Raw genomic sequence first — 18,491 nt, 5'->3', positions numbered from 1 at the left:
AATGCACATAATACACAAAAAAACACTAGTCCAATAGTTCGATCGCTATGATTGTGTTACACGATCGCCGGTTATGGCCAGGTTCGTGGCATCGACTACAATTTAACTCGCGGGCTTCAAATCCTTGTGACTCGATTATCTTCATTCGTGGAAGTCTAGGTCATTTTTTAGCGATCGGGGGACGGATTCGTAGTTCTTGGTGTTCATCACATGGTTTATTGGTGTCAGGGATTAGGTATATAGGTTCAGCATACGCACGACTGTACCATTCCACTATGAAGTAATCAGCCACGTAACTGTGCATGTTCGTGTCTGTTTGCACGATCTCCGTACATGCATGCTTGCACAGGAGGCCATGACTTCCCATTTTCTGCAAGAACACTTCCGGTTCCGTAGATTGACAGCATTGCTGTCGTTATCAACTATTTCATAAGTGTCAGACGTTGAACGACCCACCCTCAATAACCTGTTATCTTTAATAATCAGTTCAACCTTTTTGTGTATCTCCGGACAAAGATGCGTATCCCACATGTTTGATTGTCCACATCTATCAACCATCATATTCATAAGTTTGAACATGTGAACATACACGTTGACTGAGTACAAACGTTGTGTGCAGAAAGGATTACAGAGAAAATGACCTGATATTACATAGAAAATAAGAATAATACATAGCAATTGCATGATATTACACGGTAAAAGAAAATATTACACGGGAAATAAAAATAATAAGCATAAATGGCATGATTTAACACAGAAACTCCGAGTAATTATACACAAAAAGTAGGGAGTATTACACATGGAAGCTCACCTTATTGAGTGTGCTTCACTTTCGGGTGGACTGTCGTACCGATACCCCATCGCAAGTGTGCGTCACTTGCATAGTCTTCACTCGGAACGTCTCATCGATCCTCTCTTTAGATGCATGGACACGCCATTGGTAATCCGAAGAAGCACACCTTACAATCGAGCGAATTCTGTTATTTTTTTATAAATGTGAAGTCAAAATTGTGCCGTATGGCGTGGCTGCACAATGCATCTTTGAACTTATTCACACTCTCGAACCGTTGTCCTACTTGAAATGTCGATCCATCAGATGTTTGTGAAAATGAAGCAATACTGAACACACCTGCAGGAGGATGTTGGGATAGAAATGTCTCCATATCCGCATTCATGTTTTTGGAGATTGACTCCTTGTGGATGCCAACGCATAAGGTAGGGAACAAGTCAAGAATAATACACAGTAAAATGCAAAGTAATACACACGAAATCAATATAATACACAGAACACGCGTATAATACACATGAAATGCATATAACGCACATGAAAGATATTGTGATACACATAAACATATACAACAACACGGAAAAGTAGTGATAATACATAGGATGACACACGACATAATAAGAGTTATCTTTGTTGTTGAATTGCGATAGTGGTAAGAAGCTATTAATGGTTGCTTCCGCTGCCCCACTGACTTCTTCAATGATGATGTCCACCACACTCTTCTTAAAAGTGTGGTGTATGTGGCACATGCGTTGGAAATCTGCATCTGACTTAATTGGGCAAACCGTGCCGTATGAGTCAGGTGTCACAAACTTCACAGTGACCCAAGAAGAGTCCAGTGACCACCGCTCACATATCTCGGCCCCAACAACCTCCCATGCGGTGAGGACTGTGAATTATAGTAGCCGTTCTTCGTCTTTGAAATGAGCCACTTCACAAAATGTCTCCATGATGACTAACACTTGCGTAAACATTGGAGAAACCCATAGGCTAAAAGAAAAACACACAAAGAGAAAGTAACCAAAACTGAACTACACCCCCGATAAAATTAATGATAGGAATGGAGATGTTGCTTACTTGAACAACATAAAGAAGGAGGCAAAGAAGAAGAACAATGACAAGGAGAAAAAGAACAAGAGACAGAGAATGAAGATGAAGATGAAGTACTCTAAAAGAGGATGAAGATAAAAGCTTCTGCCATTACTTACCAAACATTTGATGTGATTAGCCGGGAGGCAAAAGAGAGGGGCAATTCTGCCATTTGAGAGAAAACCCATTAACAGGTGTCACGACAGGGACTAAAAGCGAAGATGTGTAGAAAGGAGGGACTATATAGGAAGTGCAAATGTCAGAGAGGGATACCGAGGAAAAATGAAACTTCATAAAGATTTTTAAATAATTTTCCCTTATTATTATTATTATTATTTTGCATTATGGTCCATTTTACCATCAAATATTTTGCTTTATTTTTTTTAAAAAAAAATTTATATGCACACCCATGGAACAATTTTTGATACTCCTCATTAGTCATAAACACCAATATCATGTGTATATGCAGTGAAATCTATCATTTAAAAAAAAATTATTATATTGTGTTATATTTTAGCAACAGTGTAGTGAAAAATATGGAGATAAAATAGTATTTTTTTTAAAATAAATCACTATATTATTGATTTTCCTTGTGGATACAAAATTATAATTTTTTTAGATAATGGTGTATAGTTAATTATGTATCTTTATATATGTATATATATTCTAAATTTATGCATTCAAACTTGAATGAATATAGATAAAAATCATAAAATACTTAGTCCTTTAATGATATTTGAGTTAAATTAAAAATTAAAATAATTTAATATACTGAAAATTTGTCGTGTGATAACATTTAATAAAAAATTAAAATAAATATGATTGTAGTTTAAGAACCAGAGTGATAAGTTATTAAAATTCATTAAGGACTAAAATAATCATCGGAAATAGTTCAGGGACCGATAGTGGATTTTTTGTCCATTAAAGATGGCACAAAGTGATCATTTTTTACCCTATCCACCCTGAATAGGGCAATTTATTTTGTTAGAGAGCAGGGCACGAGACGGAACAAAAAGGGATTCTTTGTTAGGGTAACTTTTTTTTAAGAGATCACTGTATTTTGTCCAATTTTTACTTTAGTCACTATGTTTCAATTTGTATCAAAGTGGTCATCATAAATCAATTTCATTTCACCGGAAGGTCACTCTTGGATTTTCAAATCAATTTTATCTGATGTGGTCGCCGGAGATGCCACATCACATTAAAAAAACAGTTCTTAATGCCCAACTGGACAGGACACATCAGCACCAGTCCACATTATGTTAAGAAAATCTACTTAGCATCAAAGTTAATTTGCTTCCCCTCTTCCATGATGTGGATGCTTAGTAGATTGTCTAAACATGACTTGGACTGAGGCTGACGTGTCTAGCCTAGCTATGCATTAAAAAATATTTATTTTAATGTGATGTAGCATCTCTGACTGCCACATCAGATAAAATTGACCGAAAATCCAAAGGTGACCTCTTGGTGAAATGAAATCGATTTATGATGATCACTTTGAAACAAATTGAAATAAAGTGACCAAAGTGAAAACTGGCTAAAACAAAGTGACTACCTTAAAAATTTACCCTTCTTTGTAAGGAGGGGGTGCGGTTTTGGTTTTGCCTTACCCTGCCACACCATACCGGATAAAAATTTATTTATATGTCCATATATATAAATATATATTTCATATAGATTTTTTCAATTTGCATATCAAAATAAATAAGATTATATCCACTCAATTATAATAATTGTGTGTTTTGATAATTTAATTAAAAAAATAATATTAAAAAGTTATTAGTTGTAATTTTAACTTATTAATAAATATTAAATGTATCTCTTGATTCTTGGGAATAAAGTATGTGTTTTAGAAATTTTAGTTTATAAGTTGCTTTAGGAATTTTAATTGCTTGACTTTACATTCATAAATATACAAGGAAAAAAGGAAAAAAATGGCTAAATGAGGCGAGAACAGAAAATCTGTGGTAGCGATTATAGTATTTAGAATACCACTATCTGAGTAAGGTGGGGCAGGGTGCGAGGTAGACACCACTCCCTGTCCCGTCCCATTGCAAACCTAATCACAAACGCAACTCAATAAAGGCATAGATAGACAAAATATAATAACTATTTATTTATAGAGTTCAGTAAGCCAAACACCAGCTAAACTAAAATAAAGTTTAAGACTCAACAAATTAAGACATAGATACACAAAATATAAAAACTATTTATTTATAGAGTTCAATAAGCCAAACACCAGCTAAACTAAAATGAGGGTTTCATTGAAGAAAAAAACCAGCTTGTTTTGGCCATTGATTCAAACTCTTGTGCAGTTCTCTCTTTGCCGCCATGATTATGAGCCAACATGGCCATATCCAAATTAAACAAATATTGTGTCACATTTGTGTTATCAGGAGCCACCGGAAGTATGCATTCTACCAATATCACTTTTCCATCTTTAGGCAGAGCTTTCCGGCAGATTTTGAGTATTTTAAGCCCATGCTCATCACTCCAATCATGTAGAATACACTGAAAAATTCAACACGTTATTAATATTTATTTATATTAATAAAAAAGAACATAAGCTTACTTGGTTAAATATACATATTAAATAATTTAATGTATACAAGCTACAAAAAGATGAGGGTTTTCCATCCACTTCCAAGTTCAACTTATTACTAATGTTTGTTTGTTAACATATTATTATACAGAAATACTAATTCAAGCAAAGTTTTAAATCAAAACTTGCACAAATATTCTGATAGATTTCACAATTTATAGAACAAAAACATTAATCAATATTATTTTACAAATTCATTGAAATTAGTACTGTTTTTAATAATCATATAATATAATCTTGTTTTCTGTTTTTTTTTAATTTATATATTTATTATTGTAAGAGTGCATAGTTGTAAATATTAATATATCCAGTTAGAAATGTCCATATTCCTTTAAAATACTTAAATACATATATTTATCTTTATACCCTTGTGATATTTTCTTTTTTTTTTATGATAAAGAAATGAAGAAAGAGAGACACACCTTCATCAAAATGGCATCTCCGTTTGGAATATTGTCAAACATATCTCCACCAACGTGCTCCACGCCTTTGTCAAAACACATAACAAATAAAAAAATCATTTAAAAACTTTTGGACAATGTGAACAAATTACCTTAAACATATATAGTTTTTATTATTACACTTCAATTTTACATTGAAAGGGACTTGACCTTTTGCATGAGAGTCGTGTGCCCTAAACAATTTGGTCATAAAACATTTAAGACTTGTGAATATATGTATATATAGTTTCCAAAACATCAATATTTACTAAAATTATTTTTATAAAAAAAATACACTTCTATTATTGCTACATCCTAATTTAATGTGCAAACTAACTATAGGTCGACTTTCAATGTTTTCAATAGGTTCCTACAAGATTTTATATATTCAATAAATTTCTACTTTTAAAATAAAATGTCGAAGGCATTTATAGTTTTTTGAATTTACTATTTTATTCTTATATAATTTTATTTGTACTTTTCATCCTCTTTTTCTAATTTACGAGCCTGTTCAACCATCCCTCAAGTCAATTAGTCTATTGAGTATCTTGTTTTTTATGTAAAATATTTTATCATTTTAAAGAGACAAATTTGAACCTCAACTCAAATAAAAAGTGAGAGCATATTCCTGATATAATTTATTAATATTGGTAATTAAAACAAACATGAAACTGATTAGATCAGGGAGGGAGGGAGAGAGAAATACCCGGAATAAGTGGGGCTTGAGAGATAACATGAGGGAGATCAAAATTAATACCCTTAATATGCTTATGTTTAGCAACAACTTGAGCAAGAGTACCACCAACACCACCACCAACATCAACAAGGACCTTCACATCATCAAACCCTCTATACTTCTCCAGAATCCTCTTCATTATGATGCCTGAATGGTTCTTCATGGCTTCATTGAAGACCTTGTTGAACCTTGGATCAGTGCCTTGGTACTCAAACGAAGTCATGCCGTGAGCCATTTTGAAAGGGATCCCTCCGTTAAGGACAGCGTCCTTAAGATAGTACCAGCTTTCCATCAGGACCTTGTCTTGGTCCATCAGGCCTAGAGCGGATAGAGTGAAGCCGTCTTCATTTTGGGCGAGGTATTTGACGACGGGGGCAGCGCCGTAGCGGTGGGTGGTGGCGCCGGAGATGGGGTCAGTGGAGAGGGAGCAGATGAGGATAGAGTAACTGGAGAGGAGGCGGAGGATGCGGTCAAGCATGATTGGGGTTGAAGGAGTGGAGGAAGGGAGGAGGGAAGTGATTTCGGTGGCGGAGAGGGAGTTGGGGGAGGCGGCGGAGATGATGTTGAAGAGGTTGAGCTCAATGGCGGCTTTCAAGGTCATGGGGAGGATGGAGGAGTTGAGGAGCTGCAGGGCTTTGATCAAGGCTTGCTCGTCGGTGGCATTAGAGACGGTGTTGTTGGCGGTGGCCATGTTGGTAGTGTTGGTGGTGGTGGTGGTGTGAAGAGATGGAGGGTTATATAGAGTGGAGAAAGGTTATAAGCGAAGAGATGGGGGATTTTTTTAAAAAATTATTTTTAATTAGTTGATTAAAAATTTTATTTTTATTGTGATTGTATACGCATTAATTTGCTTATATAAGCCAAATTGTGAGGTAAAAAAATAAATAAATTTTTGTTTTAATAAAAATTCTTTGAGATTTTTCATGATTTTCAGTGGAAAAAGTATAACTAGATGCGATATATATATATATATATATATATATATATAAAAGTAGAAACAATGGCTCTGGCAAAGACTACCATTGTGAGGTAAAAATAAATAAATTTCGTTTAATAAGATTCTTTGAGATTTTTTCATGATTTTCAATGGAAAAGTATAACTAGATGCGGTATATATGTAGAAAAGTAGAAACGATGACTCTGGCAAAGATTACCATTCAAAGTCTTTCATTTGTTTATTTATTATTTTAATGGAAAGTCTTTAATGTGAACAATTTGACTAGTCATATATGTTCATTTGTCATTAGATATTTGCATCACGCAACTTTTCTTCCACAAATACAACAAGTGTAGTGGTATGTGATCAAATTGCAAACCCTCTCTTATATTTATGCACAAATACAATAAACCCTTATTTACAATGCATTATGCATTGAGCGGGATATATGAACACCCGATCTTTTGTATAAGAGTGAATACCTTATCTATTGGAAGTAGCCCGATATTGGTCATAATATAACAATTGACTTTACTCAGGATTTAATTGTGTATATATATATTAATTTTTCATCACTATTTCAGAATAGTTTTAAATTTACTGCGAATAGAATAAAGATAGTAGGTATTTGAAGATATAGCGGGAATTTGAAATTTTTGAAAGCTTTATAATAGTTACTTGGTGAATTGAAGATAGAAATTAAAGTTGTGATTTACTCCTTCCATTTCATATTAACATATAAGCTTTTAGAAAAAAATATTAAGATTGTCACTAAAGCTCTAAAAAAATTTTTAAAAAAATACTATGATAAAACACTTTTGCCCTATTAAAGTTATTTACTCCCATTAACAAGGACATTTATTTTCTCATCAATAGTAACCATCAACAATGTTTCAAACAATGTTATGTACTGTTAAAAATGAGATGAACAATATTGTAATAGTTGCACATTGTAAAGTGTGATATACAATACTTTTACCGTAATCATCCGATCATCATCACCACGAGTACCCAAAGCAATGACAACCGTCGAAGGCTATTTGCAACCCCTGGAGAAAAAAAATATAAACCAACTAACCACCCAGAAAGAAAGCAATGTGGGATGTGCGAGTGTCAATAAAATTGGCCACATTGCTCTCTTCGAGAACATTTCATGTTCACGCATATAATGGCCCAGCAAACCGGTATTAACATGGTAAATCATTGAGTACACATCATCAAATTCTCTTTGAAATCGCCTTGCTACCCTCTAGGTTAACACAAATTAAAATTGAGTGACCAAAAAATAATATAAATTGAAGTTCGATGCTCAAAATAACAAATGACCATAATACAAGTACTCCACTCAAGATATTTACCCGAATATCATGACTATATAAAAAAACCTCCGTTTTTCTATATAAAAAAAGTGGATACCCATGTCATTATCATATTACTATTAATTTTTCAATTTTTCCACTGAGAAAAATTAATTAATGCAGACACTAAAATGTTATAAAAAGAAAAGTCAATTTAAAAAAAATAAAAAGAAAAAAAACAAGAGTTTCTTGCCGAGATGAGAGATTGGTAGGATCATCATGTAACTCGGCTTATTTGTGGGGTCTGCACACATATGGGTATAATAGACTATTTATAGTTCATGCTCATAGCTCTCGGACATGCATCCTCAACCGACAGAATCGATTCTTTACCAATTGCAAAGTGACCTCACTGGGGACCCGAGCGTCGGTTGACAAAAAGGTCATTGGTAATTTTTTTCCAAAAACAAAAAAAGGAATAATTCAATTTTGCCACTACTAGATAATATTTGAAGATTAATCTTAAAAAAATTCAATTTTACCATAAAGAATAAAGTTAATATACAGGCGATGACCCTAATCCTTTGAAAATTCAATTTTTCTCCAAAGAAGAAAAAAAAAAAAGAAGAATTCATATACATGTGGTGATCGAAATAAGTTTTTCAAAGGTATATAGAAAATAATACTTGGTTGTGATCCATGATATATAAGATATTCATTTTCTCCTGTAAGATAATGTGAGTATTGGCAATCACATTTATTAGGGCAACAACCCAATAAATAGATACAAGAGTATTAGTGCAACCGCACTATTATTGGCATGATTTGACACATAGTCAAGATGATGTGACAACCTATATGATGTGGCACGAATGATTACATGGCAAAGTATGGTGACATGGAAAGAAATATTAGCTTGGAGGAAAACATCTTCAAGATCTTTGTGGAGCTATTTTTGGCAATGTGTTGCAATTTGAAGACAAGATCATATCAAGACCATATTTAGGTGATTTAATTTGAGACTAAATATGGATGGAGCTTAATTGAAGAAATATCTATCAATGGTATGATTGAATACTATTGATGGTATGATTTGAAGAAACCTTAATGAGGATGATTGAAGACTATTAAGGGCAAGATTTAAAGATATGCCTATTGTTGGCATGATTGAGATGATTGATTGAAGATCTTTCTTGGAAGATTTGAAGACCAAACTTGAGTGAATTGAAGATCAAGTTTGGTAAGTTTCGTGAAGACGCACAAGGATGTACGCCCCTTGCGAGGGGACAGCGTGATGAGAAACTGAGGAGGTAGGCTAGTTGCCGGCAGTCGGAATCGGGAGATTTGGCTGCACCGACTCGGACTAAGCATGACCGGGAGATTGATGGGTATTGAGGTCATCCGCAACGTAACCAGAACTCAGTCAAGTCAGCAGTTAGGGCCATGTTGTAATTCATGTTACAACAGGAGTTGCAACAGCTAATTTTAGAAAGTTTTTAAATTAGTAGCCGCGGAGATTCTAAAAGAGGTATGTGATGTATTTGGGACGTTAAGGCGTCTATGTAAGCTACTCTGCTCTGAGATTGTGTGTCACGTGTGGAGAAGAGTGTGTGAACACTAGATAATCTAGCGAGGGTAGTGATCTTCATTGTTGAGAGAGTGAGTGACAAGTGTTTGTACTCATCTATGTTTCACCTCTTTTAGTGGATTGTTTATCTTCGGGCTTAGCCCTCCAGACGTAGGTGAGTGGATGCCGAACTGGGTTACCAATCTTGTGTGTCTCCTTCTTGTTTTTGGTTTGTGTGTGCTTGCATGAGTGTTTGAGTGTTCTTTAAATCACAAACCACATCGGTGGAACTAACAAAGAGTATGTAAAAGTATATATAAACAGATTAATACAAGATATATATACATATATGTTATACATAAAGTTATATTACTCTAACACGCCCTCTCAAACTCACAGTGGGTCATAAACTGAGAGTTGGTGAACTAGAAACTGAAATCGAGCGATAGTATGTGCCTTAGTGAAAAAATCAGCAAGCTGCTGTGTAGAGGCAACATAATAAAAAAGAATAATGCCAGCAAGATAATGATGACGAACAAAGTAAAGAGAGACCTCAAGATGCTTCATGCACTCAGAAACACAGGACTGGTAGCAATTTTGATGGCACTCTGGTTATCATAATAGATAGGAGTATAGGCAGATGTGGAGACACCAAAGTCCAACAAAATCTAACACAACCAAAGAGCTTCCTTAGCAGTGGAGGATATAGCACCATACTCAGCCTCATCAACGAAAAGAGAAATAGTGGATTGTTTTTTTCTTTTCCAAGAGATAAGTGAATCTCTAAGGAAAACGCAGGAACTAGTTGTAGATCTCTGATCAGTAGCATCAACTGCCCAATCAGCATCACAGTATGCACTCAACTTAAGCGAAGACGTGGCAAAAAAAAGTAGAGATCAAGTGATAGTGCCACGGAGGTAACGAAGAACCCGTAAAGTGCAGCATAATGAGTAGATCGGGGTTACTAACAAACTAGTTAAGAATGTGAACATCATACGCAATATCAGGCGAGTGATGGTCAAATAAACAAGCACCCACAAGTACTCAATAGCGGGTAGGATCAATAAGCAATTCACAATCAGAAAAGGAGAGACGATGATGCAACTCAATAAGAGTAGAAGTAGTGCGGAGATCAGTGATGCCAGCTCATCGAAAAATATCAGAAATGTACTTTTGTTGAGACACCAAATAATCTCGATGAGAATAAGCGACCTCAAGATCTAAAAAGTAACAAAAAGGTCCAAGGTCTTTCATCTGAAACTTGGTGTGTAACCGTTATTTTAGAGAAAGAATATTATCAGCATCATCACCAGAAATAACCATATCGTCAGCATAAAGAAGAAAAATAATAAGGCCTCGAGGAGTCTGCCGAGTGAAGAGCGCATAATCATGAGAGCTCTCAGTGAAACAAAGAGCAAGAACCACACAACGAAAATGCTTAAACTAGGAGCGAGGAGCCTGTTTGAGTCCATAAATAGCCCGAAAAGATGACAAACATGTTGAGGAGGATGAGAGAAAGTAGGAGGAGGAGTCATTTAAACATCTTCAGAGAGATCCCCAGGTAAGAAGGCATTAGTCACATCTAACTGATGGAGTGGTCAGTGACGAGTGGCTACAATAGCGAAAAAAAAACACGAATAATAGTCAACTTGGGCACGAGGGAGCAAATGTCTCCTCATAGTCAATAACATACTCCTAATTGAAACCACGAGGAACAAGACGCGCCTTATAACGCTAAATGCTACCATTAGCACGAGGTCTCGACCGATGAACCCATCGACAGCTGATATGAGTAACACCAGAATAAAGTGGAACAAGCTCCAGGTATGCATGTGTTGAAGGGCATCGAGTTCCTCTGTCATAACCTGCTGCCAATGGGGATGAATCATAGCCTTGTGATAATACTGTGGCTTAGAATGGGAGTGAACAGTAGTAAGGAAGGCTTGGAACTCTTGGGAGTAAGTAGAGGAAAGAGAAAGTCCATACCGGGAAGGAGGACGGCAAATAGGGTTTGGTTAACGACGGGAGGCATCATGAGCATCTTTAGCAAAGAGAGAGCCGGCGGGGAGAGGAAGCGAATCACTAGAACCATCAGTGCAACCAGAGGATGGATGAATAGAACAAGTGTCATTGGAGATTACGAGAGGAGGCACTAAATTGGCAATGACGGAAGAACCCGGAATAATTACTGGAGGGTGGAAAGAGGATGCACTAGAGGAAGGCTGAAGAAAAGAAAGGTGTGTCTTCAAGAAAAGTTACGTGATGGGAAATACGAAGACGATGAGATAGAGGATCCCTAGCGTAGATAGCCCTTGTGTTCGTAAAGTTATAGCCTAGAAAAATACACTTGACGGAATAAGGAGAGAGTTTGGTTTATTCAACAATGAGGTAAAAAGGACAAAAAGTACAAACCAACAAAGGCGAAGGTGACCATAAGAGAGAGATTGAGAGTGAAGATGCTCATAAGGAGTGACAACAGAAAGAGTGGTGGAAGGAGTTCTATTGATGAGATAGACGGAGGTAGGAATGGCCTCAGCCCAAAATGTTTGAGGAACAGTAGAAGAAAAGAGAAAAGCACGATCAGTATCCAAGATATGATGATGTTGTGTGTAAGGACATGATTGCTGAGCCAGAGTGCCATGAGTATAGAGTAGCTCGCAAAAGGATGTAGAGAGATACTCATGTGCCTCATGCCGAACTGAGTATATACAATTTGTGCAAATTGAAAATAAATGACAAAGACCTCAAAGCGAGAACGCAACTGGTAAAGCCAGGTATAATGGGAGAAATCATCAATAAAGCTAATATAGTAGGAAAAACCTCCAAGAGATGAGAGTGGGACTGGGCCCCAAAAATTAGAGTGAACAAGGTCAAAAGGAGATTCTAAAAGAGATTCACGTGATGAGAAGGGAAGAGTTGTGTGCTTAGCTAGCTGACAACCCATACATGGATGTAAAGAAGTAGTAGAAATAGAATTAAGACTACTCAAGTAGTTAAGAGTTTTAAGCTGAGCACTAGACAAAGTGACCTGAGGCGACTATGCCAACGTTCGAGAAAACACACAAATGCAACAATTGCAGAAGGTTGACGAGCGGGAAGATGATGATGGTCTAAGTGATAAAGTCCGCCAATTCTACGCCCGGTCCCAATCCTCTGGCCTATAAGATGATCCTCCACAGAACAAGCAGAAGAAGAAAGAGTGACTGTGAGACCATGATCAGTAAGCTGGTTAACCAAGATAAGTTTTAGAGCTAAGCCAGAAACATGATGGATATCGGGAATATAAAATGAGATGGACTGAATACGACCGCACTGCGTGATAAGGTGAATGCTCCCATCAGCAGTGCGAACATGTGAAATTAGGGGAGGGGTAGAGATAGAAACTAGGCTAGAGACATCTGCAATCATATGATGAGTGGCACTAAAATCTAAAATCCAGGAAGACATACTAAAAACAACAGTCATAGAAGAAGTACGGGACTGCATATCATGCTTCATATCATGGATTTGCTCGTAGTCGAAAGCGACCCGAGAGTAGTATGCATCAGAAAAAATCGGGAGCAAAGACTAAAGCGAAAGATGGGAGGATGAAGAGATAATGAAGAAAAACGGGCTCTAGGGGCGAGACTCATCGCTTCTTGCAGTTGTTGAAGCTTAGGACACTGACGCTTCATATGTCCAGAATGTTTGCGGTAACGGCACATGACAAAAGATCCTGGAGAAGATGAAGAGAAGGCCATGGTGCGTGACACTATAGAGAATTGTGGAAGCACTATGCACAGATAGTGTCACTGTGTGGCAACTGTGCTCGACTTTGTAGAGAACAATGAGTTGTCACTATAGATGATCACTATTGGTGTCATTGTTGAGGATTTTTTTTAAGTCAAATCAAAAATAAAAATAAATAAATGTTCACATGATGGATTATTTGCCATTAAACCTAAACTCTTGCAAATTATCACGTGATGATGGGGAAAAAAGGGAAAGGTTTTTAAAAAATAGGAATTCCCAGGTTCACTTTTCTCAAGATGTCTGAAAAAAGAGGAAAGAAAAACAAGAGGGGGGAATGAGTAATAGGCGATGGGAACGATGGGTTGGAGATCGAACCGGCGAGATGGGTAATGGGTTCAGTGATGCGGCGGCAAAAGTGGAGGAAGAGGGGGGAAGGTGGACTGCGCGCGTGTCCACGGGAGGGTGGGAAGAGCTGCAGCGGCTTGGCAGAGTTGAGTTTTAATGTTGTTGGCAAGGTAGTTGTGGGTGCAAAGCGGAAGCTTTAGATCCGGCAAAGAAATGACAACAATCCGAATGGAAGTCTGGTGAAAAGAATAGACCGGCCGAAAAGGCAAAAAGCCGACAAAGATTGGCAAAATCTCAGACTTATAACAATTGGGACTGAAGTTCGGCGAGAACACGGCATGATTGTCGCATGTCTCTGATACCATGTTAGATAATGTGAGAATTGACAATGTCATTCATTAGAGCAACAACCCACTAAATAATTACAAGAGTATGTAAAAGGATGTATGAACAGAGAAATTCAAGATATATATACATATATGTTATACATAAAGGTATATTACTCTAACATCTCAAAATGTAAAAAGAACGATTTTTAAAAATTAGGAATAATAATATTTATTTTGAAGATTTGAAGTTTCTTAAGTTCAAAAAAACATTCTATGAAAGCTTAAAGGAAATAAAAATATTAAAAAAATAGCTTCAAAATCCACAACTTTAAAAATTAAGAATAAATATTTTTATCTTTTATTTTTTATTTTTACGATTTGAAGTCCCTTGGGGCCCGTTTGGATGCAAGTAATAGGAATAGGAGTATGGGGATGGGGATGGGGATGGGGATGGGGATGGGGATGAGGATAGGTGATTGGAGATAGAAACAAAAATAATGTTTGATTAGAGGGAATGAATATAAAAATAAGAGAGGGTATAAGGGAAAATTTTGGTAAAATTATTTTTGTGCCATCTAATATTTTAATCAAATAATATATCTTAATTATAAAAAAAATAATTATTAAATGGCTTTAATTTCTACCTCCATAATAAGTATTATCCATATGAAATATTTTTAATTAAATATTTAACCTTAACTTATTGATGTATTCATTTTTCAAATTAATTTTTAAATTTATACATTTTAATTGAAGAATACGATTTAATTATTTTTAACTAAAATAAACAAATGTCTAACTCAGAAGTTTTGACTTGAATTTTATTTTTAGATCAATAAAATTAGGCATTATGGGTAATTAAATAATTAATATATATCATGTCATTTCTTTATTTGTTAAGGGTATAAGAATAATTACCTTAGGCATGCTAAATTCCCTCAAAATAAAGGGGATGAGTATGATGGGTTTGAGAGGTATGTACTCCTATTTATTCTTTTCCCATGTCATGGTGCATGTCTAAACATGGGACATGTATATGCCACAAGGAGTGATCCCCATTCCTCCGGGATCAATGTTTGCATCCAAACGGTGCCTTAACACTTTGACAAATCGCCTTTGGTTATCATGTTTATATTTGTTAGTGAATTATTATTATTATTATTATTAAGGTGCGTGGATAGGAATGGCTGGATGTTGATGCGGGAAGAATGAATTGAGCTTATCCAAAAAGTTATGAATGTTTGACTATGATAGCTGAAAATGTGATGGGTAGATTAAATTTTAATATTAATTTTTATCTGAAATAAATTATATGTGGACGTTCGTAGGAATATCTGTAAGTAAACACAGTACTAATTAAGATGCTACAATGAGACATAATGAAGGGTTAGTTGGGTTGATTAGTTTAGTTTTAGTTTTTAAAAAGTTTACTGTAGGTCTAGTAGAAATATGGTTGGACAGTTGAGATTTGTTCATATGCTGTGCACAAATTGATTGAACGGTTCATATTAAATTACTGTGCATCCCACTTTTCACCGTGCTACTTAAGGTGCTACAGTGAGACATAATGAAGGGTTAGTTAGGTTGATTAGATTAATTTTGGTTTTTAAAAAGTTTATTATGGGTTTAGTAGAAATAGGTTTTGACGGTTGAGATTTGTTCATATTCTATACATAAATTGATTGAACGGTTCAGATCAAATTACTGTGTATCCCAATGTGCTACTTAATGAAGGGTTAATTTGGTTGATTAGCTTTGGTTGTATCCCACTTTTTACTGTACTACTATTTATACTATTTATAAGTATAGTAAGACCATTTATGTAACAGTGACGAACCGTTGGATTACGGATTGCAATCCAACAGTTGATAGCAACGTTCGTAGATTTCAATTTCGAAAACGTCCACAGATGATTGAACCTATATATATATATATATATATATATATTCTCTGATTATTTATTTATTTCTTTCTTTTTCTATGTGAATACTCAAATTTATCCTTTTTTTTTAAATATTTTTTAATGGATAAAAAATATCAAAAAGAGTGTTATAATAGGGAAGAAAAGAGAATAAATAAATAGAAGAGGCAAAGCGAATTCAATTTTCTTTTTTTAATTCACTACAATATCTTTGTTTAAATAAGTACACACATTTGTAGCTAGGTATACCCATATACACAGTTATGCATATTTACAAAAATAAATATGTAAATAAATAAAAAAAATTAAAAAAAAATGCAAGATTATTTATTGATTAATATTTTTGTTTTATAAGTTGCGAGATCTATTAGAACGATTGCTCATGTACTATTTAAACCTTTCTTAAGTAAACACTTTTTCTTAAATCTTTTATATATTTAATATTTTATCTTTTTTTTTTTTCATTTGCAACATTAACTAGGAAACTATATATATCCTTTATTATTATTGATATAAATAAACATTAATAATGGGTTGAACTTTATAGTAGATTCTACATGACTGGAGTGATGAGCATGGACTGAAAATCTTGAAAAATTACTGGAAAGCTTTGCCTGCAAATGGAAAAATGATACTGGTAGAGTACATGCTTCTAATGGCTCCAGAAAGCATACATGCATTACAAAGTGTACTACTTCAGCTGGACATGATCATGTTGGCTCATAATTCTGGTGGTAAAGAGATGAGTGCACAAGAATTTGAGTCCATGGCCAAACAAGCTGGTTTTACTGTAATGAAACCTCATTTTAGTTTTGTTGATATTTGGCTTATTAAACTCTATAAGTAGATAGTTGTTATATTTTTGTCTATCTATATTTTTTTGCTTTTTATTAGTTAAAAAGAAATTAGTATTGATATGCACTTGTGATTGATGCAAATTTAACTTTTTTCCCCCTATTTTTTACATAAATTAGTGATGGATATAGTTCAATGTAATGCACTTGTTTGACTATGTATAACAATAAAATGCATCAATGCATGGTTACGTTAGAATTATGGATGCCGCCTGCTTTTTTTTGTTTTTATTTTTAAAATTACAATTTTGTATTTGGGATGTTTGATCATCCGATAAGAGTGAGTGTAAAAGAAAACTTTGGATTCTCAACACCAAGTTTTTGGTTTGATTTAATTTTTCAAAAATATTTCTTTTGAATTTAAGGAACTTTTAAAACTTCAATGGACCATTAACTGGTGTTGTAATATGAGCTCAAATTAATTATAAATACTAAAAAAAGGTTAGATTACGAGTGGAGAGTTAATAATAAAAAGTGGATAAAACCAGCGATTTATTAAAAGGAGAACAAAAGTATAAAGTGCTAAAATCCTCTCACTGCAAGTGAGGGGAACAAAAGTCTGAGAAGAGAAAGCAAAGATCGAGGAAAGTAGAGAAAAGTCTAGCGAGTGAAAGACACCGTCTAGCATCTCAGGCCTATTTAGAGATGTAGTAGAAGCAATTATGCTGAGGAGCGATATGCGTGGTCGGGATCGCCAGTAGGGATTTGAGGCTCTAGCGTTGTAGAAGTTGAGTGAGCGCTTGATTGATTGTGATGCTCCATTGAGACTTTGTTGATATCTGTCTACTGTTGAGGAACCAAGAAAGAAGCATGTTAGCAATTTTATAAATAATATTGAGATGCAAAGATGCAGTCAATTGAAAGATGCGATTGTTTCTTTCTAGTCAGATATTCCACAAGATTGCATAGGACGTGAGGTCCCAGAGGATTCGGTGCTGAGGGACTAAGGATGGTATCCAAGTGGTCCACAATGAGGGAATTGTCTGTGGTAGAGAGTTTGCTTCTAAAATTTGTGAAAAGAGTGCCCAATGCGTTTAGAGAATTCATAGTCGATGAAGAGGTGTTGAAGATTTTTAGATGAATTGTGGCAAAGGACACGAGTGTCGGTGGAATTTTGAAAAATTGTAACCTTTCTTGAAGAGATTTGTGAGAGTGAGGATTTTGTCCTCCCAGAGAAGCCAACGAGAAAAGAGTGGTTTTGCTTGGGCAGTGATTTTTCCAGAAAAGAGGATAAAGCGGGCTGCGTGTTCCACCATCAATGAGAAAATTATAAAAAGATTTAATAGTGAATGTGCCACTTTTATCAAGGGTCCAAGTGTGAACATCATCTTGAGTATGGAGTGCAATCGGGGATAATTTCAAGAAGAAGCAGAGATAACATGTCGGGAGGGTGGAAGTGGGAAATAAGAATTCGGGGTTGTTTAGAGACTGAGTGAATTGTCTGATGGTAATCCATGGAACAGTACAATCATTGAAAAGATCGGGGCCAGACAATCTTTTGAGACGAAGTCCGAGCATGCTGAAAGATCGGACCAAAGTGAAGTGTTAGAACCATTTCGATGAGATTTCGTGATACATGATCGGGAAGGAAAATAATGTGAAGTCACACCTACCCAAAAAGGACTTATTTCTGGGTGGGATATGAGAAAGGACTCCGAATGTGTCACTTATGAAATAATTAGCGTGGATGATTTTGGCCCAACTGCTATTTGGATTGCAAGTTAATTTCCACCACCACTTTCCAAGTAAAGCATTATTGAAGGTCTTAAGGTTAAGGATTCCCCAGCCTCCCATTTCCCGCTGTCTAGTGATTCTGTTCCAGGAAATCAATCTGACTCCTTTGGGTCCCAGATT

At 35.4% G+C, this 18,491-nt stretch overlaps 1 protein-coding gene across 1 annotated transcript; it reads right to left on the bottom strand.

The window, feature by feature from the left end:
* Positions 1–4,123: 4,123 nt before the first annotated feature.
* On the bottom strand, positions 4,124–6,347 carry LOC120254058 (tricetin 3',4',5'-O-trimethyltransferase-like). The gene is made up of 3 exons (XM_039262204.1): positions 5,625–6,347; positions 4,901–4,965; positions 4,124–4,387 (listed from the first exon to the last, which is right to left on the bottom strand). Exons 1-3 carry the CDS (start codon positions 6,343–6,345, stop codon positions 4,124–4,126), a joined length of 1,050 nt encoding a protein of 349 aa, XP_039118138.1. The 5' UTR covers positions 6,346–6,347.
* Between the last annotated feature and the right edge of the window lie 12,144 nt (positions 6,348–18,491).

This window comes from Dioscorea cayenensis, unplaced genomic scaffold (genome assembly GCF_009730915.1).
Source record: "Dioscorea cayenensis subsp. rotundata cultivar TDr96_F1 unplaced genomic scaffold, TDr96_F1_v2_PseudoChromosome.rev07_lg8_w22 25.fasta BLBR01000327.1, whole genome shotgun sequence".
NCBI lineage: Eukaryota > Viridiplantae > Streptophyta > Magnoliopsida > Dioscoreales > Dioscoreaceae > Dioscorea > Dioscorea cayenensis.
This window is presented reverse-complemented; position numbering and strand designations above follow the sequence as displayed.